The following is a 25,429-nucleotide window of genomic DNA, read 5'->3' as shown; positions in this document are numbered from 1 at the left end:
GACACTCATACAATAAAATATAATTATGCACTAAACTTTTTTGGAATATTTTGGATCAATTTGAAACACCAATACTCACTTGTTGTCTTTGCTTAATAAAAGCGGCCATCAAAGGTGGATTAGACTTCAAAATTTGAAGAATTTGAGCCTGCTGTTCGTTAGATTGAGGTGATCTAAGTGTCAACATCAATTGTTGTAAAGCTTGTTTCTGCATCATTGCATTTGGATTTTGTGGTCCGGCACCAGTAGACCTGATACCAGCTTGCTGTCCTTGCATTGCTTGTTGCCCGATTGTGTTCTGAGATTGCATTATTTGAGGTCCTTGTTGTCTTATACCTTGGCCAACTCCACCCGGATAACGCTGCCATTGGTCCATAGACAATAAATTTCCACCTGTAAACAGAAAATCCAAAGTGAATTTTCGAAATATAAAACGAAGTGAGAAATTGGGGATATAATGAGGACATTCTACTAGTACTGTCGTCATGACTAGAGGTCATAACAAACAAGGTCATATATCAGTGGAACAGACTTCATGGAGAGGCAGTCTGTGCACCATCTTTGGATAAATTTGAGAATCATTTGGACCAGGAAATGAGGAACTGGGTTAACATGTATATGCATAACATGACTTAACAATAAGTTACTACAGTGGATTGCATAGGACTCTGTGATCTCATCAGATTTAACTTGCCTACTATTATAATTTATGAATATTTCTAGTCTCCTGATTATACGAGGGCGACTTTTAGAGTTTTCCGCGAAGTTACTTCAAATGCATCAGTGCTGCCGTCAACTGTAATCTATCAGTGGGCAACTTTCTAATTATAAGCAAGTTACGACGTGCAGTTGCTGTTTTATAGCCGTTCAAAGCAGATAACCTCGTGAATTTTAAGAAAATGGAAAAAAGTGAATTTCGCGTGCTGAATAAGCCAAAATCCACGAATTAGGCTACGAACTTCTACCTGCTTATTCTCCAGATTTAGCCCCTGCGACTACTTTCTGTTTCCAAACCTCAAGAAATGGCTGGGCGGTAAGAGATTTGAGTCGAATGAAAAAATCATTACCGAAACAAACGCTTATTTTGAAAGCCTCATGAAAACCCATTATTTGGAAGGAATAAAAAAATTAGAAAACGCTGGACTAAATGTAACGAGCCGAAAGGTGATTATGTAGAAAAATAAAATATTTATTCGCCGAAAAAAATTTGTTTAATTCAAAAAGTCACTGACTTATCAAACCGCCCTCGTATATCAGAAGTAGATGATTTGAAACAATATGAAAGAAATAAATTAGTCGAAATTACCTTGAGCTGGTCCAACATGGCTTAGAGATCGAATTTGAGGAGGCGGCATGTTCTGCCCTTGCATTCCACCTCCGGGATTTACTTTACCAAAACCGACGTGAGGCGCTTGTTGTCTGGCCGCCTCTTCTTGTACCTGCTTGACCACCTGCATTACGTTAGCTGGAGGAGTCTGCGTGCCCGGCTTCAAGCCGACACCCGGTTGGTGAGGTGATGGTAATCCCAGACCCGTGTTACCCAGGCCCATCACATTCATGGTGTTGGCAGGACTGACTGCACCCGGAACGACAGATTGAACACCAGCAGGACTCATGGCGACGTTATTGGTACCGGGGAGGGCTGCAGCAGCACCCTGCGGCATAGTTCTGGTGTTCATTACAGCCATACGGCGTCTCAATAGTTGGGCCTGCTGTAAACGCTGCTGCAGTTGTTGTTGCTTGAGCTTATGCTTTATGTTCGAACAGAAAGGCACAGGGCATTTGGTCTCTGTACAATGCTTGGCGTGGTAACAGCAAAGCGCGATGAGTTGCTTGCAAATGGGGCATCCTCCGTTGGTTTTTCTCTTGCACATCTGAAAAAAAAAAGTAAATCAATATTTGAAAATTTTAAACCATGGCGTACTCTCACAATACAAAATATCTCAACATATGAAGAAAAATTAGAATATGTGTGAATTTTTTTTTAAGAATACTCAAGGTGTTGGAACCCAGGTCTTTCCTTGCAAAGGGAGCAAATAAACCATAACATCGGGTGGAATGAAACCCTCCTTGAATCTACATACATCCCGAAATCAGAATAAGAATTTCATAAAAAGATCCCTAACTCCAAATCTATTTGAGCTAGGAATTTGCGTCAAAAATATTGTTCAATGATTTCTATCCCAAGTCTCAAAGGCAACTGTGAGACCTCTCAGAACTTTGATGCCTAGTTTGGAGGCATATCAGCTAAAAAACTTAACTTGTTAAACTTGTTTGTATAGACAATTTTATTTAATTTCCACGCATCATTAATTTTAAATTAACGAATATTTTAAAATTTTAAGTACAGTGAAAGCCGATTATTACGACACCGGTTATAACGAAAATCCGTATATAACGACGAAATTGTCGACAATTGGTTGAAATTCTAAGTAATTTATCATTAAACCGTTCGGTTGTAACGACTTTGGCTATAACGACGAAGTCGCTCATAGCGACAAACATTTTCGTCGAAATTTTCTGATCTTGTTCTATTTCTTCCGTTTATAACGACGCGTCGTTACGCCGCGACGTACCACTTAAAAATTCGCCGTTGCAGGCACTGTCAACGTGATCTTCGGTAAATACCCGAGCGATGCAGGGGAATCCCAGTTTTATGTTTATGTTACGTTGTGATGACCAGAAATTATTAAACAGAATTTCTATGATTGACCAAAGACTAGAACGTGTCTTCTATGAAAATTATAGATTTAAAAAACAAAGCAAAATTAATAATTTTTTTAAGCCTATTACTGTTCAATTGTATATGTATAAGTTCAATAACATGTATTCACAGTATGTATTATGATGATATTATCCATACACTCATATGTACATATTTGTTTTCGTTTTGTGTGTAGTTAACTATCTCAAAATATAATACACAGATAAATCCTACTTCTGCGTTTTTTATACAAATTTTTGGATATAACGACCATCGGATATAACGATCTAATATTCACGGTCCCCCCAATGTCGTTATAACCGGATTATACTGTATATGAATGAAACAACTTTCCCGAAGAAGAAAAAAAAAACAAAGTCACCCACCACTTGCAAGTTCCTTGAAAAAATTTTAATCGTTTGGTGTCCAGTTTTTTTTTATGGACGTCTTAATCCCAATTAGAGATGAGCGATATTTCACGAACTGTGATTTAATCACTGATATCAGACTGTCACAGGTAGTCACGGTTCCGAAAAACGAATACAGAGCGTGACGGGATCACTGTTTGAACATTTCACAGATATTTTCAGGGTTTATCAACGTCCGTGCAATCGTAAATTATGAAGCCAGCCTGCCAGCCTGATGTTTTTATTGCTTCGGAACCTTTGTCGGCAGTTACTACTGATGCACTCTAGCCACATAAGTTCCGTGCAGACGATTGTTTTCGAAAGCCGGACAATTAACAGAACGTCCAAGCAGGCTAACTAATAAAAAAACTCAAATGATTCTCTTCCTCAATTGTAATTGTCGTTGGTGGAGAATGAATAGGATTAATTGTATTTTTCTCTCGAAAAATTCATCAAATATAGTTGGGAAATTCGATTATTTAGGGACTGTTTTAACTACCCATTTCTGAGTTTTTTGTTGTGAAATTTTTAATTTTTCTCTCATTTTTTGTTACACTATTAGCCCCTTAACTATTTCGATATATACAATTATAAAATGAGTGTATTTTGTTTGGAGGTTGATTACTCATCATTATTATTAAATAAATAAACGTCTGAATATATGCATATGGCTAATTATTTATTATTCGATGTCCTAAAAATCATACCTTTTCATTTAGAGATTTCACAATTCTTTGATTAGCTCAGAAATTAATAGAAAATATCAGATATATTTAGGAAATTTAATTATTCAATAACTGGTTTTACTATATTTTGTACATTTCTGATTGTTACTTTTTCTGTTTTTCTCTTATTTTATTTGATGCAGTATCAGCCATTCAATATTATCAATATATATTCACATGTGAATTATTGTATTTGTAGGTATTATTTATTTTTCGATGTCCAAAATTATTCATATCCATATTCCACAAATCTGTTACCTCTAAAGAATTAACAGAAAGACAAAAGAGCTGAGGTTTGGGTGATTCATACAAATAAGCACGGTCCGTGCTCAGCGTTGTGAAACGTGAACGTTCCTGTTCCTTGTGATATCAGTGAAATTAAAGCGTGATCACCGTTTAGGTATCGGATTCGGTTAGCGAACGTTCCGTACAGCACTGGTAGTGGGGTGACCCCACTCCCAGTGCTGCGGAACGGGGAACGGACTCTAACCGAATACGATACCTAAACGGTGATCACCGTCACGCTTTAATTTCACTGATATCATAAAGGAACAGGAACGTTTCACAACGTGATCTAGAAATCACGGTATCGCTCATCTCTAATCCCAATGAATTAGTGGTTTATTATTTTGCCCAAATCGAGACTTATCCAATTGTGATGATTTGAGATTGTTGAATATAGATATATAGAATATTATAAATCTTACCTTAGTATGTGTAACAACTCGTTTCATCTTCAAACAACTTGTTAACCGGCAATTAGCGTCCCTACACTGACAAGCGTGCACCAAAGAATGAATGCACCTCTGTATAGAAAGTTTCCTCGCTTCATTGGGATTGGCAAGTTTTGAATCACTTGGAGATGAACCATCATCCAAATCGAAACCAAGTTTCTCCATCTTGTGAGGATGGCCATCCTTTTCGTAACACTGCAGACAAAGATCGAAATCATCGCAGACTTTGCAATGGTATCGAGTCTCCACATGTGCCTGTTGAACAAAAAAAAAAAAAAGTTATTTGATGGAATGAACAATTGAATTCTAGTAATCTTACCTTGCAGTTGTTACAAGTATACACGAATTTATCTTGACTTTGATTATGTAATTCGTAAAGCATTGACATGGTGCTGTACTTAGCTCTCCGCAAAGACGAGAATTCGTAATGTTTTTCTCTGGCCAATGTAAGAAAGGCATCCCTACCATCCATAAGATCGCATTGAATAAATGGATCAGGGTCTTGAATTTTCTGTGGAAGAACAAGGGTCATTATTGCTATTGTAACAATGAGAATTAAAATAACTTACCGATAAACTTGCAGCAGATTGAACAGAGTGAAGCCTAATAACAAAGAATACCTCTTTGTGTTTTTCCATGGTTGCGAAAATTTTAGCGGAAAGATCATTTCCCGTCTGTGGAGTATTTGATTTCTTACTACTATTTTTTCTTTGATTTGCTTTGGATTTATTGCTCTTTTTGGCTTTTTTCTGACCCTTTTTTTTGCCATCGGGCCCAGTTTCACTATCTTCGGATAAGGAAAATATCTGAAAGCAAATTCATCGAATGAAACAATCGCAACAAATTACTAGTACACAAATTTCTGAAAAGGCCAGATCTAATCCAACTTACCGCATTAGCAGCAGCCTCCGCAGCCTCGGCTTGTTTCCTCTTCTCTTCTTCCTCTTGATTCAATTCTTTTATACTTTCCTCTAGAACATTAGGCCAAAAATCTCCCTCAAAATACGGAAGGTCTGCCGCTGATCTCAGATTTTCCTCCATTGCTTGTTTAAGTATATCCTGTAAATTAAGTTGAAATATTTAGAATGTAAAATATGATTTCTCCAAAAATGCATACTGAATAATAATATATTATATAAACATAATATGAACTTGTAGATAGAGATTTAGCATTTTATCGAAGAATTTGCTGATGAAAATCTATAATGTAACAGTTGTATAATTTTTCAAGAATCTAATCACAATATCTGGTTTCAAATAGTAATATAATTAGTAGGCCCTAGTGCCAGCAATGTTTTTGCTGTTTAAGGGTCAACAATAAAGATTATTATTATTATATTATACACTACTATAAAAGCAAAATAATATGAATCATATAGGGTATGGTCTGTATATCTCCGAGAATTTTAGAGCGGTGGTTTTCAATGTTTCACGTAACCTGCTTTGTAATTACCGACCGCTTGACACTTGTCAATGGTCAACTAAATTTTTCATTGATAAAATTTTGGAGGTTATAAATGGTTGATCTCTTTTAATTTGAGAATAACTGATAATTCTTAACGGCTCTGAAAGGCATTTGTTTCATAAATAAAATTAAAAAGTTTTTGAGTGTTAGATATCATGGAGAATATTCATAAACAATAATCTGAAAATTAAAATGACAACTGCTAACCGGAGTGGGCGTGGTTACCGAACCTAACCGGAATAAAAGTAAGGTTGCCCTGGTGACAGATAACTCACTGAAGTTTGAGGAAATAGTCACCGATTTTTGAGGAATTTGACATATACGGAACACCAACTTACTAACCATAGTAACCAAGGTGATATAAAGACCATATCCTTAGAATTTCTTAAAAAAAGGATTAAAACTCACCTTGTAATCAAAAACAATTCGTTCAATGATACCCTTGTCGAGCATCTTCTTGTACCAGTCTTGCAATCTCTTGGGCTTGGGTATTTTTTGATCTGGGGGATGACAATGGAATATATAGTCGTCACCCTCAGACGGCGGGCACGCCCATATATGCGCCATCGTATATCCTAATTGCTTTACATAGTCCATATAACCTAGCAGTATCTCATGATAGACAGCAGTCCTGAATTGTCGCGGTTTGAAAAAGTGCACAGAGTCCAAGTAGGCGATGTAAACGCGACGAGTGTTCGGATGCGGGCACTCCGAACCATACTCTTGCACGTGCATGCCGAAAAAGCAAACGTCCACTCCGTCCACCTCCTCGAAGGCGAATAGAGCTTTCGCGCGATATGGGAATTCACCGCTCAATTCGCCGTTTTCGACAAACTTACTCCTCATGCCAGGTTTCACTTCCACAACCTTGTCTGAACTTGATACCACGCGAATATGAACTTCGCCCGCACCGGCCTCTTTCTTCTTGAGGTAATTGTTGACCCGTGTTTCGATGTAAACGCCTAACTTAGTGGTTTGCAACTTTTTGGCATTAAACTTGTTCTCCTTACGTTTCTGTCCTTTCTTCATTAAACACTCATCACAAGTGAAGCCTTGCGGCCATATGTTTTCATTGTGTAATACGCATATCTGATGCAGCTTCCTTCCGCAGTCTGTACAATGAACGAAGGCTTCCATCTCCAAATGGTCGTTCTTCATTTCTTTGAATTGGTCTTTTTTAATGGCACTATATATAGAAAAATAAAGTGTGTTACAATTTAGCAAAAAAATTCAAAGTTATATCATATATCTTTATTCATTATTTTCTGATTTTAGTAATATTAATGATACTTACGTTTGAGCTTGGCTAGGGTCATCGCCAATAGTGACAGTATCTCCTTGAATGTCGTTAAAACACTTTTGACAATATGTATATTTATCTGATCCTAAACCTAGCGCATTCAAGCTGCAAAAAAAATAAAAATAATAAATATTGGACTAGTGTATAGACCTTAGATCATTAATAAGAGGAATGGAAATCGCCTTGTAACTGATGCATTTGTTTTGATGCCAATATTCGTCACTCCTTGTCTGACAGGACACTACAGCAGGAGCGTAACATAATTTGGTTAATTTCGAAATTATCAATTGATGCTCAGAAATAGTGTACAGGGTGGGCAAAAAAGCGAGGTAAGCGGCTATATCTCAGGATCCACTCATCGTAGAGACTTGTGGTGAAAAATTTCACCACTAAAGAGAACAAGAGAACACACTGGAAATTGTTTTGAAGTTCATACCTCTACCGCTAGGGGGCGTAATAGCTACCGTCGAGTAAAAAAATGAATTTTACTCGAAAATGTTTCGTTATGGACGAAAAAAGATATTCTTCATCTGATGCACTGAAAAACTAAATTGTGTCTTCTTTCGGCCATAACTCCAGAACGCCTGAAGCTATCGCTTTGCGACCTTTTGGTTTTTTCATACAAATTTGATGGGATTTCTGTTTCTGTCAGCACCTAAAGACACAATTTGGTTTTTCGCTGTGCATCAGTTGAAGAATATCTTCTTTCGGCCATAACTTCAGAACGCCTGAAATTATCGCTTTGCGACCATCAGGTTTTTTCATGCAAATTTGATGGAATTTCTGTTTCTGTTAAGAAAATCCTATCATTACGTTTGAAATTTCGGAGTAAAATGAACAAAACAATGAACTTCTGACTTAGCGCCCCCTATCGAATGCAGCAAAAACAAATTTATCATGAGTATTTTTTGTCCTCAATCGACAAGACATTATCTTTCAGACGAGATCTAATTTGCTCAAAAATGTTGAGCCAAACTGAAGTTACAGGCGTTTCAATCAGTCGGATTTCTCCCTTTCACCTACCCTTATTTGATGTCGTAAAATCGAAAGTAATAATTTAAAAAGATAGAGAATTTTCCAAGGATTACAGTAATGATATTTTTTTTTCAACTTCATATGAAACATTTTCGAGTAAAATTCATTTTTCTACTCGACGGTAGCTCTTACGCCCCCTAGCGGTAGAGGTATGAATTTCCAAACAATTTCCAGTGTGTTCTCTTGTTCTCTTTAGTGGTAAAATTTTTCACCGCAAGTCTCTACGATGAGTGGATCCTGAGATATAGCCGCTTACCTCGCTTATTTGCCCACCCTGTACAATGTGATTTATTTATGAAAATTCTTTCGTGTTTCAAAAGGGTCAATGTTTTCTCAGTTTAATGATTTAGCTATTGTGACGTTTTGGAAAAAGGATTCTCAGAACATTCTGAGAATCCTGATGAAACATTCAACAATCAAATCAGGATTCTGCACGCCTATTGATTCGAGCTAGCTTCGGCTAGCTTGATAGTGATTGGAGACACTAAACTTCCATCTCTCTAGTATTCGGGATCGAGCACAAATGTTTACTTTCCTTTATCTTTAGGGGATACGCAAATAAATTAACCCATAAATGAAACTTACCCATTCTGGTAGCAATAATACTTTGCATCTTTTGGTATAGTGCAGAGTTGCTTGCCAAAGCAACACAATACTTGTGGGTTGAATGTGTATTTTCTTCCACAACAGTATCCCATTGACTGCATAACAGGATCGATTTCTTGTTCAAACACCTCCGATAACTGGATAAAAAAGAAAAATTAGTTTTGTTATGGTCGAGAAAAAAAAAGGGGGAGGGGTCATCAATTAAAAATAAATTATTACCTTAGTGCAATATCTGTAAACTCTGCTCGTTTTTCTGTTGTATAACCAAGCGTTATCAAACATCAACCAAACATCATCCACATATTCCCAAGGATCCGTATACTGATTCATATCCAACTTCTTTTTGATTGTGGATAAATCCATTGGCTTCTTTATAATCTCTAAATAATCCGGTATGCCTAATGATTGTGGATCAACAGGTACTCTGAAAGGCATACTTTCAGGATCTAGCCTATAGAGTTTCTCCAATGTGGGCATAAGTTTCTGCCTCAACTCATCAGGTTGGAAAACTGAAAATTAATTGGATATGTTGTTATCAAAATGACTTACATATGTTTAGAGAAGAGCAACTGTAAGACCAAACATAGTTTAAACTGCATATATCCACCACATGGTTACCTTGACCCTAGATTGTAATGTAGAGGAGGGGTTAAATCACATAGCTCCGCCCCCTTCTAATTCCGGTAGAGAAAATGTAAATACCGCATCCGGATGCAGTAGACATTCAGATCGGAGAAATGATCAATCGAGGGGTGCGAGCCTCTTAGACTAAAGGCTCATTTTCATTGATAGTAACTCTTACGATAACAGTGTTGTCGCGGCATTGAAATATTTACTATAAAATAGTTTATATGGTTAGAGTTCCTGCAATAGTTACTATCATCATGAAAATGAGCCTTTAGGGTCAAGGTGAATAAAAACGAGCTCAAGATTTCAGTTCAGAAAAGGTATCTCTGAGTACGTCATTAAATCCAGAAGCAACAAAGTTGTGAGATGCTACAGTCGCTGCTGGCATAACACGAACCAACAAGACTTAGGAGACTTTGGCCAGCTCACCTAATGAATGCTAGTTCTCTCAATGGAAAGAACCACTTCACTTCATGTCCAAGCCGTTATTACTGACAACAAATTGGCTCAGAGAATGTGATTTCAAGTTGAGATCAATGTAAAATGAAAAAAATATATATATTTGCCTCATTAAATAATTTAAACCATCGTTGATCTTACTGGTTCTCATAATTTCTCATTCTAAAAAGCTTTTCAAGTAAATGGATAACTGAAGATGACTTACTGCACTTCCTAGGTTTTCCGTCAGAAGAGGATGATATAGGTACCAGAGGAATATCATTCACATTAGGCTTAATATCTGCAGAAGATTCTCCCGGTTCCTCTTTAACCTTAACATCCATACTGCCATCAGTTCCTCCAGCCGATTCTCCGCGATTTCCAGTTTCTGAGCACATCTCAGTCTTGAATTCAGTTTTAAAGTCGGCACTGGAATAATCGTTCTTCATGTTTTTGCCGCCATCTTGACTGACATCGGCATCGTCGACTACTTCCTGTTTAACATCGATCGGCGTTTCTTCCGTCTTGATCTGATCCAGCTTACCACCACGGCCGTTGGACGGTGACGGAGAATCCTCGTCACGATCGTGAGCGGCCATTATGGCTGCCAGTTGTGATGACGCTGAAGATTGCCTTGGGGCGTTCATAGCGGCTCGTTCGGCGCTGCTCATACCTTTACCTAAAAAAGACAACAACGTTGAATAATACTGCAAATTTAATACTAAGGTTTATGATTTCTTTGTAAACTATCAGTAAAACCGCGTTTATAAAAGAGAAAGAAAACTGGTAACAGGAGATCAGAACCGTTAACTCCTAGCCATGGCTCTGCAAAGCTTTGAATATAAAACAAATAGGAACGAGAACCAACTTCCTCAGCAGAGGATCAAATGGGCCTTCTTATTCCTCTATGACTCGTTGTTTTGGCTGGTTTTGTTGTTGTTGATTAAATTACCCTTGAATTTGTACTCAAATATAGGGTATGGTCAGTATATCACCTTGGTTACTATGGTTAGTAAGTTGGTGGTCCGTATATGTCAAATCCCTCAAAAACCGGTGACTATTTCCTCAAACTTCGGTGAGTTACCTGTCACCAGAGCAACCGTACTTTTATTCTGGTTAGGTTCGGTAACCACGCCCACTCCTGTTGGCAGTTGTCATTTTAATTTTCAGATTATTGTTTATGAATATTTTCCATGACATCTGACACTCAAAAACTTTATCATTTCAATTATGAAACAGAGCCATTAAGAACTATTAGTTATTTACAAATTAAAAGAGATCAACCATATATAACCTCCAAAATTTTGTCAATGAAAAATTTAGTTGACCATTGACAAGTGTCAAGGGGTCTGTAAATAGGAAGCAGGTTACCACAAATATTGAAAACCACTAGTAATTGCTCTGAAATTCTCGGCGAAATACTGACCATACCCATAGTAGTGTTTTATGCTCTCATCAGTTTCCTAAGAATTGTTTCAATCAAACTTATAAGGTGAATGTGAGATTTCCAAATACCATTTCGACAATTGAAGTGGACCGTTTAAAATATGTGAGCCTTTGAACATTATATCGAAGGAAGAAGTATATTTTAGTGACGGACAATTAATACAATGGTTACAAGTTTTGTCGTAGAGGGGGAGCATTAATGGTAAAGTATAGATAAACTGCTCTCAACTTCTGCTGAGATTTTTCCCCGACTCCAGAATCAGCTTTGTTAGAATTAGAAGAAACACCTCGTGAATGAAACAACATGAAAACGAAAATCATGACTTGGAAAGAATGTTCAGATGTTTGTTGATGAACTTGAAATAAGTTCTGATTCATTATTCATTCATAAGTTCTAAACATAAAACAATATAATCCCAAATTGTAATTTTCCAATTTAGTAAAGACATAAAAATTATAAAACTTGTTTAATTAGTGATCAACTACTAATCAGTTACAGCTGAAACACTTCAATATATTACCAAAACTCCTTATTGTTTTATATCCAAAGCTTCAAAGGTAAATGCCTAATTATAAATATCATATTGAAAATATATTGTTGATTCATATTGATTAATATTGATGGTGGTCCAGGGAGACCACCAAAGCGCTGGTATGAGAGTTGGACCTCTGCATCCCAGGTGAGGAATATTGTAGAAAACACAGGACTTTGTCCTAACGTATGAAGAAGAAGAAGAAGATATTGAAAATAATAAATTCGAATATTTATAACTCCAAAACTATAAGCGTTAGGACTGCATTGTATTCAAAATCATAACAATAATATTTTAATGTGGGGCTGAAGGACCTCGATCGATTGCCCTTGGATAACTTGTTATCAATAAAGATCAGTTATTATTATTATTATTTTTAATGTCATGATCCTGTGGAAATAACATTCAGTGGAAATATTGGAAAAATGTGCCATGACCTCAAGGAGTTTCTTAAACTTCGATAATTTCTTTATATATTATTAATATTGTTGTTATAATTGTATATGTTGATGAATAATGATATGAAATTATATTTAATAAATGTTGTTGTTTATGAGAGAGATATAATGTAAATGTAGGCTCTGATACCAGCTTTTAACTGTTTAAGGGTCAGGAATAAATAAATAAATATGCTCTTGAGTTTTCGATGATTTCTTTTTTAAATTTTGTTTCATTAATTTTTTGCTTTGAAAATTCATGGAACTAAGAGGATCAATTCCCTGTATCAATTTTCAAATTCATCATCAATGAATCGAACCTTATTATTTGAGACCTTTCCTAACTCATAATTCAATTTTAATTTTGAGTGTGAAAGAAAACTTTATTGAAAATCGCGTCCACAAGTTGTTAAAATTTCCCCACACTTTGGAGATGTGTTGTTCCTTCAAATTAATTTCTTACAAACTTCTTCAAGTTCCATCTCCGCTGTGGAGTTCAGCAATCGTATCTATCCTGATTTTCAAGGCAGTTAGTTACTCACAATAACCAACGAAGATTAAAAATTAATAACATATTTTTACGATGATACTGAATTCAATATTTTTAACTGCAAAGTCCTATTAGTCATTGTTTCTTTATGTGTTGAGATTTCGCATTAAAAGAGTAAAAAATAAATCATAGTATAAAGTTGGCAGTGTTTTGTGAGAAAGGATCATGTTTTATGATTGTGAGTTATTTTCTCACAAATTCCACTTGAATTATATTGACGTTAATAATTTATGTCAATGTTGTAGCGAAATTCATGTTACAACAATACAATCAAACTACTTGTTTGATAGATGATTTTTTTGTTAATATTTTCTACTCTAGTACAATATATAGATTATAGAAAACTCACCTAAACTAGAGGCTGTGGCTGGTGATGACTGAATAGGAGTTGCAGGGGCTGGTGATGGCCCCCTGGAGGAGTTCACCGATTTAGGACCTGTACTTGGAGGATGTGGTGTAGGAACCGGCGTTGTGTCCATTCTCGATTGCAAATTTTGAGCACTATTGGCATTATTGACTTGACTTTGTTGTTGATTCGATTGCTGCATATTCTGTTGTTGTTGTTGTTGCATAGAAAGGGGTGAAGGTGAAGGTGCCAGCCTATTTTTCAAAGAGTCATTGAACTGGTTCTGTTGGGAATTATTAGAACCCACAGGCGAGGCTAATGGTAAGCTCGAGGGACCGTTGCTGACAGTTTGTTGGAACTGATTGTTGTTTGGTGTAGGAACACTACCAGTTTGACTCATTGAAGATGGTAAGCTGAATGGGGACATACCGGCTATTCCCGAGGTATTAGAAGAAGTCGGACTTGGGCCTGGTAAACTAACGTTTTGTTGCTGATTTTGTTGGTTTTGCTGCTGTGTTTGATTCGATTGTTGTTGAATGGGATATAACAATCGATTTCCTTGTTGTTGGTTAGGCAATTGAGCCAAACGATTCGTACCACTAGGAGAGCAACTTCTCATATTTGATTGTTGCGCCATACCACTGGGAATGCCAGACACACCTGAAACAGAGTTTAATGATAACAATATATAAACCAATAACAATACATTCAAATTTTGCAAGGAGTCGACATATGTTAAATAGGCTTCAGATGATGCATATTTGAGATTTTTTGAATTAAAGTGCATATTTTAGTCATTTTATGTTTTATCTGCATATTTCCCAGATTAATAAGATCAATTCAGGTACCTTCTGGATTGAGGTTGCAAGCTACTACGCTTAACATTTTGAACTTTTAATACCCAAATTGTTAGAGATTTAGATCCTGAAGAAGCAAAAAGAAATGCTCAAAATGATTCAACACAAAGGAGATTGCATGAACATTTGATTTTCATTCAATTCAATTTGTTTTTCAGAGACTATTTTGATATTAGAAACCAAAGGGCTTTTTAGAAAAAACAGCATACTATTTGTTGAAAATGTTTTTGATAGGTTAAGCAAATTGAATAATCTATTATTCAATTTGCTTAACAAAATTTTTTTAACAAAACTTCTAAGTTTTGTTAAAAAAAATCATCAGTTGTAGATTTGAACTGGATATCAATTTTTCTTAAATATTTACAAGATCTTACCAAATGAGGAAACTTCCCAGTAATTTGAATCTTACTAACATAATGGATTTATCATTTGTTCCTATTATATCATATTTAAAAATATTTTCTCTATTTCAGTGTCGTAATGAGTTCATTACAGTTCTAAAAACAGTGCTGTAATGAACTCATTACAGCATTGCTTTCAGTTATATTTTTTGTTTTGTGATTGTCTGCACAGACTTCCAATCCTATCAAAATCAAAGTCAATATAATATGGAAATGAGACAACCAAATAACAGACTGTACAACCCCCCCAACGAACTCCTTTACCAGATAACCAGGATAGAACCTATTGACGACCGACTCAAGAAACTGAACACGAAATTTAAGCAGCACCTTGACGAACTCGAGGACATAAAGATTCTCATGCACAATGAACCGGTAGAACATCCCTGAAGAAAATTCCCAACCCAAACGTTAATACAGAAACTGAACACCTATCAAAACTGATATCTTGTAAAATTGCAAAAATAATGATTTTTTTTTGTTAAATTTGTTTAAATATTATGTTCATGTTAATTGGGCTGAAGAATCTCGGTCGATTGCCCTTTGATAACTTGTTATCAATAAAGACCAGTTATTATTATTATTATTATAATTTGGATGTAGTGAAATGATTTACAACATTATTCGCAATTTCTCTTAATTCTGTTGGTGTTAAATCGATTTCGTCAGACATAATTCACGAATTTAATGCATAATAAGTAATTATTTCAAAATTCCAAACGTACGATTCAAATTCAAATTCCGTAATCTGTCAATTTTCGTAACAGTCACGCCAACTGCCAAGATCCAATACAAAAGTCACTAGGATGTATAATCTGAATTTTCCATTGAATTTCGACTATATTTCATAAAACTTGACTGAAATAGAGAAAATATTGTCTAATACTCGTTGCAGAAGGCAATTCCAACACTCATGCGTTCCAAAACTCGCTCCTTCGTCACTCGTTTTTGCATTCTTGTTGGAATAGAAGACCATTATGTAACTTGTTTTAGAATATACTATTAGATGTTAAAAGGGGTAAATTTTTATTTGACATTTTATGATATCATGTCAAAGTAAAGTGCAATAGAAAAAAATCTGTGAATTCATTGTAAATAAACCAAAATAACCTTTGAAGAATACTGAATTTAAATCAAACGATTTTTCAAGCACATTTTCAATATTGTAGATGAATATTTTTCCAAAGCCCAATTGCGATTATTGTTGGTAACATAAAGACTGCTTCTGTAAGTTAGATACTCACCTACAGACATCGGAACAACGCCCACATTCACTACACCAGATAGTCCTGCTCTAATCGTCTGTTGTTGTTGCTGCTGCTGCTGTTGTTGCTGTTGAGTTTGCTGCTGAACCTGTTGCTGATTGGGTACTTGTTGCTGTTGCATCTGTTGTTCCTTCCTTTTGATCCTCTTCTCCTCTAACTCTTTTTGTATTTTATAAATCTTTTCGGCCAGCAGATGATAATACTCCGACCTAGAATTGGCCATCTCGTACATATCACCTTCCACCTTCCGAGCGTATGCAACCAAATTATGCATTCTCTTATCGAGCATCGCCTGTGGATCGGGAGTCGGAAAAATAGCTTGGACTAATTTGTGCACTAAATGATTTCTCAAATCCGGTGTCACAGACTGGTGCCATTCTTTTGTACCTTGAACTGGATTTGCCGTTACCTAAAAAAGGAAAAAACCATGTGAGTTTACCATTTCCATTTAATAGTTATTTATGCAACAAGTGCAAAAAATGAATGTTTATTGCACTCGACGTGAAATTGTCCGACGAGGCCGTTAGGCCGAGTTGGACAACACATCGAGTGCAATAAACAATTTTTGCACGAGTTGCATACAACATTTTTTCTACGTCCATGCAAAAAGCAAAAAATGATTTATTGAGGTGCGGCACTAGGTGTAGGAAAATGAAAAGCGCAACTTGAATACTTTATTATTAATGCAAATCGATATTAATAATAAAGTATTCAAGTTGCGCTTTTCATTTTCCTACACCTAGTGCCGCACCTCAATAAATCAATTTTTGCTTTTTGCATGGACGTAGAAAAAATGTTGTATGCAACTTGTGCAAAAATTGTTTATTGCACTCGACGCGAAATTGTCCGACGAGGCCGTTAGGCCGAGTTGGACAACACGTCGAGTGCAATAAACAATTTTTGCACAAGTTGCATACAACATTTTTTCTACGTCCATGCAAAAAGCAAAAATTGATTTATTGAGGTGCGGCACTAGGTGTAGGAAAATGAAAAGCGCAACTTGAATACTTTATTATTAATATCGATTTGCATTGAAACAGGAACTAATACGTTATGAACAATTTAACTCAAACTTTATTTTTACCCTCAATGTTGAAAGTGAATGAACAATTGGTGCAATTTTCAATATGAATATTTCGTAGTGAAGTATTTTTTAAATCCACTTCTTTATTTGTTACTGCGGTAAACGTACTAGTACTTGGTAACTGTACATCGTTATTTCCTTCAGGCTGGAATATTTGTTTCTCATGATGACAGCACGTTGAAGTAGAATGACAGATGAGTGCAATAAAAACTTTATTGCACTAGTGCAATATAGTTATTTATAATACAAGTGCAGAAGGCATTGATATTCTTCCACGAGTTCAAAAGTCAAAAACGAGCCACGAAGTGGCGAGTTTTGGAATGAACGAGTGGTAGAATGAGCCTTCTGTACGAGTATTATACATTATTTTCTCTAATTCATTGCATTTTCATTGAAATTAATGAAATATTTCCATAAATATAATTTAGTGATTTTTGCATTGAAAAATGTTGGTTGGCAGAACTGATTTCTTTAAGGCAAATTGATGAATTGACAGATAAAGCAGTAGCGGAAAGTTCGGAGTGCCAACATAGAATAATAAAATATAACCATGAAAACTGTGCGTTTCTGATATATTCTCGCACGATTTTGTTCTACAAGATGTGGAAGAATGAACGGAATAACCACAGAATTAGAGAAAAGAACTTCTTTTTCCACTAAATATAGTTCAATAAACTTTTGCTTTTTGCATGAATGTAGAAAAAAAATATTAAAAAGCTACTGCGTCAGTTCTAGCCCGTTTAAACATTGTAATAATACTCACTTGTCCAGCTTGGATACCGGGAGGGAGCTGACTGACCAAATTTTGTGAAAGCGACTCTCCGCTACATGTCAAACCAAACATAACGTTACTGACACCCTGCTGCATGCTCGTCGATTGTGATGATGTCGTCTGAGATGTATTGGATGAAGGATCACTGCTCAGAGGTTGACTTACGTTCACGCTAGGGATAACCTGAACCTGAGGGTTCATCACTCTAACGGCACCTACATTACCCATATTTTGTCCCCCTAACGACAGAGGTCCTCCTTGTAATCGTATATTTGGTCTTTGCGTCGAATTGGTCATCAAGCTCGGGGAAGCAGAGGACAAAGACATAGCCGTCGAGTATTGTATTCCCAATGTGTCGCAGACCCTTCTCAGATCTGGACTTTGATTGGCAACTGTGGCAGGAGGGTTGTTCTGTGGAATATTAGCTTGAGCCGTTGCAGCTGAAAAGTGTAGAAAATAGTGTCACAATCAAATTCGTAAAATTGACCAATAATAGCAAAATCAAGTTATCGAAAAGTAAGAATTCCTGACTTTTCGTCTTCAAAAACATCATATTTATAATGTAACTGATAACAATTCACAAAATATGACATGGAAATAACAAACCTTATGAAATTTCGAATATTTTCATGTTGGTATTATTGCGTACGGGCAATGAAATAGTGCTTTGCAGCCAAGGAAGAAAAATCAAAAGGCCGCTCCATGAAAAAATTTTTTGCGACGCTCTTAAGAGACTTCTGCGGTTGAAGGCGAAACGTCAGGAAAGACATTGATCTGGTTACAACAAAAACAAATTCATCACTTAAATTTGAAAAATTTTAAATGCAGAATTTTCCACAGTGAAACATTTTTTATTTTTAGGAGGTCGTCGCTCCCACTAAGTTTTTTTTTTAATTTAACTTACCATTTTGGTTATTTCTACTCTTATCAGCTTGTTTCAGAGGCAGACAAACTGGACAATCATTCCTAATGCAATGTTTCCAATGACTGATAATTTGTCTCGATGAACTGCAATGTGCAACTGAGCAACTTTTCCCTGCTTGACAGGTGGTCATGTGATTCAATACGTTTTTCATTGTCTTACAATGTGGCAGCGTACATGGATTGATTATTTCACCATTTGCTTGAGATTCCCGTCTTTGACATTTATGTGCATGTAGAAGCAAAACAAGTTGCTGTTGAATCAATTTTCTTTTCTCTGGGTCTGGAAAAAAAGGAATTCTAGAGTCAGAAATGTTTTATCTAATACAAAACGCGTTTTTAGTGATTATATATTGTATAACGTAGATACTCAAAACTATTTCATTTGCTTAAAAGAGTAATAATATCCCAATTGCCAAATATTAATTTTCATGAATTATAGAACAATAGGTATTACTAAGATGCATAGAATACATGGTGTCAATACTTCCATTGAAATTTTCATCGAATATTGTGCCCAGAACTGTCATCTAGATGATTATTTCGCTTTGTAAACAGTGGTGTTGCTAGAATCAATTTTTCCATATCTGACAGTGAACAATGATATGAAAGAGAACATTACAACACTTTTAAATGAATGTGTGAATTCTGCTGTTATTCAAAATTGAACCAAATAAAATTAGTTTTTGAAAAATAAATTGGAAGTTTGAGATAACTAACAAGCGTTCATTTAAATTTGTGGTCAAGAGTGCTGTGGAGAAATAAGAGTAAATTATCTGTGATTACGAGTAGCGCTTAGCTTGTACAATATCACTTACATTTGTTTACATACTTCGAATCTGGGAAAAAAAATAAGATACATGCTAAGCGTAACTTGTAATCACAGAAAATCAACTCTAATTTCTCCATAGCACTCTTGACCACGAATTTAAATGAACGCTCGTTACTTTTGAGAAATCAATGATGTTCAATAGGTTGGTGTAATTATGATGAATCAGAACTCGTTTTGACTTATTACTTCAATTCAAGAAATTGGAAGGAATTTTTTAGAAATTGATAGACATGTTTGAATACTTAAAAAACAAAATACTCATTATGAATAATTTAACCAAGTTTTTTACAAGAAAACAACTAATCCTCCATAAGTAACTTAATGCCTGAATGCAGGACTGGTATCACATCAAGGTCACAAAACTATCCAACAAAAAAAACTTTCATAATCCTTACATACTAAAACAACATAAATATAGTCCCTATGCTGTGTTTGACATTTTCTATTATATCACTGAAATTAGTTTAGGAATATTTCAAGATAAGAAAAGTTCAACAAACTCCAGCAAACAATAAATTCATTCAATTCACCCAAAATAAAAACACGTTATAAACATCGAATATATTAAAATGCATTTCCATGCATCTTACAATACATACTGAATTTTATCAGATTCTCCAAAATTTTTTTTATTTTACTTCAGTTACATACAACTGCCTGTAATTCATTTGGAATTAATTGTGTCTTATAAGTTATAGCCAGAATGTAACTATTTTTCTCATTAACCCTTTCATAATTTTTCATTTAGTAATTCTTGTTAGTGATACAACGATCCAAACTGAATAGCTGTTCCAAGTTTAAGAAACGGTTTTCATTCTTAAGTGGGCTTTGGTAAATTATTTCAAGTATTCTATTTTGCAAGCTTCCCAATGATCTCATATTGTACTTATAGACCACCTCAAGATACAATTGCTCTGTATGATAAATTTCATACTAGATTGTTCATATTCAATATGAAAAGAATGGGCCCTGAGATACACCTGTTGTGACCTACAATTTTCCCTCTCGGTTTCTGGTTACATAATGTTATTATGTATGTCTGTTAAATAACTTCTCAGTTTTTGATTTACATTCCCCATAATACCATAATTATTATAACAGCATTCATGGTCAAACATTGTTGAGCGGCTTAGCTTAGTTTAACTAGTTTAAAAAGTTAACACTTCTATTCAAGTTATTGTATAAACAAGTTGACTCAGGGTTGAACCGTCAAAATTTCAGGATCGTTGTTTCAGGAAAAAATCAGATTTTTTTATTCCTGTAATCATGTTCCCTAACCTGCTTCATTTTGGAGATACCAGGTGTCAAAGTTTTTAGACAAAATAAATTTTTATTGATTACTCAAATACCTTTTGTTTGATTCGATAATGAGGGCATCCTTTCAATGTAATGATAGTGAAATTGTTATTTCCGGTGGCGAAAAAACAGTAACGTAAAATGATTTGTCCCAATGTCAATTAGCCATTGGAATCCATAATGCAATTCAAAATGGTATTGTGAGAAGTCACTTATTGTCACAAATAAGAATGCCAAGTTTTATCAAAATCAGCCAAAATATTTTTGAGCAACTCATAACTTTTTTTTTTTCGTAAATTATTGACCCTGTATCTTGAAAATGAAGCAAACCAGGGCACATGCTAATGGGAATAAAAAATGTTAATTTTTCCTGTAAATGCCCATCCTAAAAGTTTGACGATTTAACCTTGGGTCACCCTGTATAATTATTTCAGAGCTTTGCAAATGTGTGTTGAAGTTAGTGACTATTTATTGCCCAATTTTTTTGTAAGAAGAAAAATGGTACGCTTTAGATATTTCAAATTATAAATCATTTTTGAATTGCTCATTCAATTTGTGTGTGTCTTTTTTAGTATGGGGCCCAGTTTTTGTACGAAAAAGATTAAACCTCTTAACTCTAACTGTTTTAGAACCATCTACACATTAAGTTTTTTTTTAAATCATAAAAATGACGCCCTAAAAAAAAAGGGCTGCTGAATTTTGTCGCTTTTTTTCACTATACAATTTTCAGTAGTAATTGTAGATAAATCCTCAAACTAATGGACTCATATCCAAATTAAAATCAAATGTTATAATTCATTTTAAAGGTCCATCTGCCAATCTTTTGTTGAATACAATTTATACACAAAGATTTTGAATAAAGGCTGTTTGCTGAATGACTGTTATTTATGTTTTTATATTCAATATGCATACACCGACCACGAGCCGATTACTATTTCTATCCATCAAATATAAACTATCTTCCACTTCCATGATATTTGTTCATATTTCAGAAGAAATTGGTTACATTCAGAATTTATATTAACTTAGATAAGCCATTTGAAAAAAAATCGATACTTGAAATCAGAAACATCAATGATAAATAAGATTTGAATTTGATTTGACGTGTCGATGAATTTCACAGATATTCTGAGATGATTACGATGAATTGAATAAATTCCCTGATTCAGACATCTTTGGAGGAAAATGAAATAGACATCTTCTGGCACACCTTTTTGGGTGAAAATATGTCAACGAGTATCCGCACCATGTATTCCAGAGATATTACTAATAATATCCACATAATTAACAATTAATAATACACACCCGACATAATGATCAACATATTTGAACCCTCGCAAATCTAAAAATATATATAATTTGTTGTGCTCACCACTGGATGGAGGAGGTGCTCCTTGTGGATTTTGCGTGGCAGCTTGAGGCCCAGGTTGGGAACTGCTAGGAGCACCAGATTGAGGTTGTGCTGGAGAAGGTGCTGGAGGCTGCGTCTGAGCAATGCCTCCTTCGCCCACTGTTTGATTTCCGACCGCTGTTGGTCCACCAAATCGTTGGGCAATACCAATTCTGTTTAGATGCTGAGGAGTAGCAATGTTCCCCCCTGAGAATAATTAATTACATTTTATTAGATCTAAAGTACACTAAAAGGACAGTATATGCAAAAGTATTTGTGGAATGGGCGAAATTAATCTTCACTATCAAATGAAGAAATATTTCATGGTTACTCACCTACTTGAACACCTTGCGGTCCTTGTGTGGGGTTTGGATAAGAATATGGAGTATTTACAGGTAAACTTTGGGACAATGGTCCCATTTGTATGAGATTTGGGGGCTGCATTCTGGTTGCTACACCGTGGGGTCTTTGGGCGCGAGTGTTCAAATGTTGCTCTATTGCTACTCTGTTCATGAGTGGTCCGTTTTGCATATTCTGTAACATGAGGATTTCATACTGAAAATCTCTTTTTTCTTGAATAATCTAGAAGTGGTAAACAATTGTTCGTTAGAATCAAAACATCCACAGATAACACTTAAAAAAATAACATCATATTCCATTATTTTTATTGCATACATCAAAAAATGTAGCCATTATAACTAGAATACATACTACCTACGTTAATAAATAATTGATCATTAAGAGAGACACAAAAATTTCATTTTCAGTTGTAGTGCAATAAACTGAGATCATAACATGAAATATCGTCAAAGATGAAAATAGTTATTTATAATACAAGTGCAGAAGGCATTGATATTCTTCCACGAGTTCAAAATTCAATTGCATTTTCATTGAAATTAATGAAATATTTCCATAAATATATTTTAGTGATTTTTGCATTGAAAAATGTTGGTTTCTTTAAGGCAAATTGATGAATTGACAGCTAAAGCCGTGGCGGAAAGTTCGGAGTACCAACATATAATAATAAAATATAACCATGAAAACTGTGCGTTTCTGATATATTCTTGCACGATTTTGTTCTACAAGATGTGGAAGAATGCACGGAATAACCACATAATTAGAGAAAAGAATATTCTCAACCTAATAGTTTTACAAACTGTGAACTTCTCTTGATGAAACTTTAGATTTTGTCGAAAACCGGTGAACCCAGTTCTTCTGAAATTATTCGGTATAGATCAAAAAATGATAATGAATGACTTACCGGTGGTACTGAATGACCAGGATGGTGTTGCTGGCTGGGTGCCTGCATGTTGGTAGCATTTGAGAGAGGCCCTTGTTTTATGCTACTACTGCTTACCACAAGACCACCACCAGCCATTCCAGTCAAGGAACCCATATTACTATTTGTCATAATCATATTTCCACTGGCGTTATTGTTCATTCCTTGAATAAAGGAATTAGGTGTTACATATCTTCTAACTATATTCCCTTGAAAATGGTACACCTCACCTTGTTGCATGGAACTCATAACTTGTGAAGAACTGCCGTTGTTTGCCATAGATTGCAAGCCTGAATTGTTTGCAATGCTAGAAGGCAGACTACCGAGGTTCATTTGATCAACTACGCCCTTGGCAACAGAAACATTAGGTGCAGATTGTAAATTGGGACTCTTATTGCCCAATTGGGCTCCCGCCATTGCCAGGGCGTTTCCAACAAGGTTTTGTTTATTCTGGAAAAAAAAATGAGCGTTCTTTAAACTTTGTGAATATGGAATTCATTTTGATTTTTTTTTTATTGAAATTTTCTTGAATAATATATAACAATAGTTTTTTTTCTGTGATTAAAGATAACAGGAGCAAAACCCATCTGAAGATAAACATTATCTTTATCTATTTACAATATTCTCCAAAGAATAAAGCATTAAAAAAGAATTGATATAAAATTCTGAATGATCATAGTACAATAAATGCTACTGCCGTTTATTACATTGCTAACTTTATTTAGTAAAAGTAAACTTTTCTGAATTTTCAACTTATAATCTAGTCAGCTACAATAATGCCTTATTAACTTAAACAAGTGAAAACTGCTTTGGAATGTGCAGAAAATTTTGAAGATAATAACTTCCTATCGGTCATTCTTTTCACTATTCTGCTACTGATCCCTGGATTTCACTTAATACTAGTCTTCAATTATTGAGAAAAAACATTTCATGTGGATATAACTTTGAAATCATTGAGCAGATTTATCATGTACCACTCTCTATTCAAAATGAGAAAATTTACTGACATTTGGGCAAAATGACGGCCCTCTGTTGCTTTGCAACAACAAATGGATAATATCTACCCTATATTTTTACTATGGTCTATTTATTTAATTTAGACTAAAAATCATTAAATAATGGGTTTTCGTATAAAATGAAAAAGTAAAAATAAATTATTAGAGAAATGAACATAATATTAAATGTATACATTCATTTTATAAACAATTTCTAAATTGTCTATTGAATAATTTCAATGTTAGCATAGCACAGAATGAATTTCCGAGTAATTGATAAACCATTTTGTTTTTAATGTGTTATTCAAGCAACAGTAGTCCACATAAAGTACAATTAAAACAAATATATGGTTATATTCAATTGATATCAATCAAACTCATTCCACCAAGTACATACGCATTTTCACAGAAAGTATACTTGCTCTTACCTGTTGTAGTATATGGTTAAGCTGCATCTGTCTAAGATTCGAGTTTGCTGAATTATCATTTGAGTCCATTCCGTTTTGCATATTACCAGGACCTGGTCCTTGAGCTGGAGGCTTACTTGTACCCATGTTGTCTGTAATACCCCAGCTGGACGAAGACATGAGCTCATCAGGTAAATTGTTCTCCAAATCGAACATGTCCATATTAGATAAAACATCTGATACATTAAAAAATATTAGTCATTAATGAAGATATATTTTGGGTTCATATAAACATCTAAAGTATATTCAATCTACAAAAGCTACTATTACAATAATCAAGCAGTACTCTACTATGTAAAGCCAAAAAGGACATATATTATAGAGCAACCAATGTAATTGCAAATTTTTCAATAGGCTATAAGCAAGGTCGTGGTCACAAGAATTATGTAGGCAAATATCTAAAAATTCATTTCTTATAACAGTTATAAAATTATAGAAATTTATCTCAACATAATTCATAGAACTACTATTTCATTTTTTGATGAAAAATGAAGCAAGCAGTTCCTAAACACTGTAC

At 35.0% G+C, this 25,429-nt stretch overlaps 1 protein-coding gene across 3 annotated transcripts in view; it reads right to left on the bottom strand.

Annotated features, from left to right (window-relative positions):
* Window positions 1-25,429, bottom strand: part of LOC123684713 (histone acetyltransferase p300) — a 29,118-nt gene that overhangs the window by 1,870 nt on the left and 1,819 nt on the right. For 2 of the 3 annotated variants that reach the window (XM_045624083.1, XM_045624085.1), the window contains 20 exons: window positions 24,874-25,088; window positions 23,681-23,900; window positions 23,433-23,614; window positions 22,507-22,753; window positions 22,154-22,378; window positions 18,637-18,936; window positions 17,724-18,172; window positions 15,856-16,285; window positions 13,357-14,013; window positions 10,268-10,720; window positions 9,196-9,485; window positions 8,956-9,113; window positions 7,330-7,440; window positions 6,444-7,221; window positions 5,462-5,629; window positions 5,140-5,376; window positions 4,890-5,081; window positions 4,544-4,825; window positions 1,307-1,874; window positions 80-393 (listed from right to left, as the gene is read on the bottom strand). In XM_045624083.1, coding sequence (XP_045480039.1) covers window positions 80-393; window positions 1,307-1,874; window positions 4,544-4,825; window positions 4,890-5,081; window positions 5,140-5,376; window positions 5,462-5,629; window positions 6,444-7,221; window positions 7,330-7,440; window positions 8,956-9,113; window positions 9,196-9,485; window positions 10,268-10,720; window positions 13,357-14,013; window positions 15,856-16,285; window positions 17,724-18,172; window positions 18,637-18,936; window positions 22,154-22,378; window positions 22,507-22,753; window positions 23,433-23,614; window positions 23,681-23,900; window positions 24,874-25,088 — 6,476 coding nt within the window. The remainder of the gene's footprint in view (window positions 1-79; window positions 394-1,306; window positions 1,875-4,543; window positions 4,826-4,889; window positions 5,082-5,139; window positions 5,377-5,461; window positions 5,630-6,443; window positions 7,222-7,329; window positions 7,441-8,955; window positions 9,114-9,195; window positions 9,486-10,267; window positions 10,721-13,356; window positions 14,014-15,855; window positions 16,286-17,723; window positions 18,173-18,636; window positions 18,937-22,153; window positions 22,379-22,506; window positions 22,754-23,432; window positions 23,615-23,680; window positions 23,901-24,873; window positions 25,089-25,429) is intronic. The other variant, XM_045624084.1, reaches the window with a different exon arrangement.

Source organism: Harmonia axyridis, chromosome 7 (assembly GCF_914767665.1).
Source record: "Harmonia axyridis chromosome 7, icHarAxyr1.1, whole genome shotgun sequence".
NCBI classification, from domain to species: Eukaryota; Metazoa; Arthropoda; class Insecta; order Coleoptera; family Coccinellidae; genus Harmonia; species Harmonia axyridis.
The sequence above is the reverse complement of the archived record's forward strand: the minus strand, read 5'-3'. Positions and strand labels throughout refer to the sequence as shown.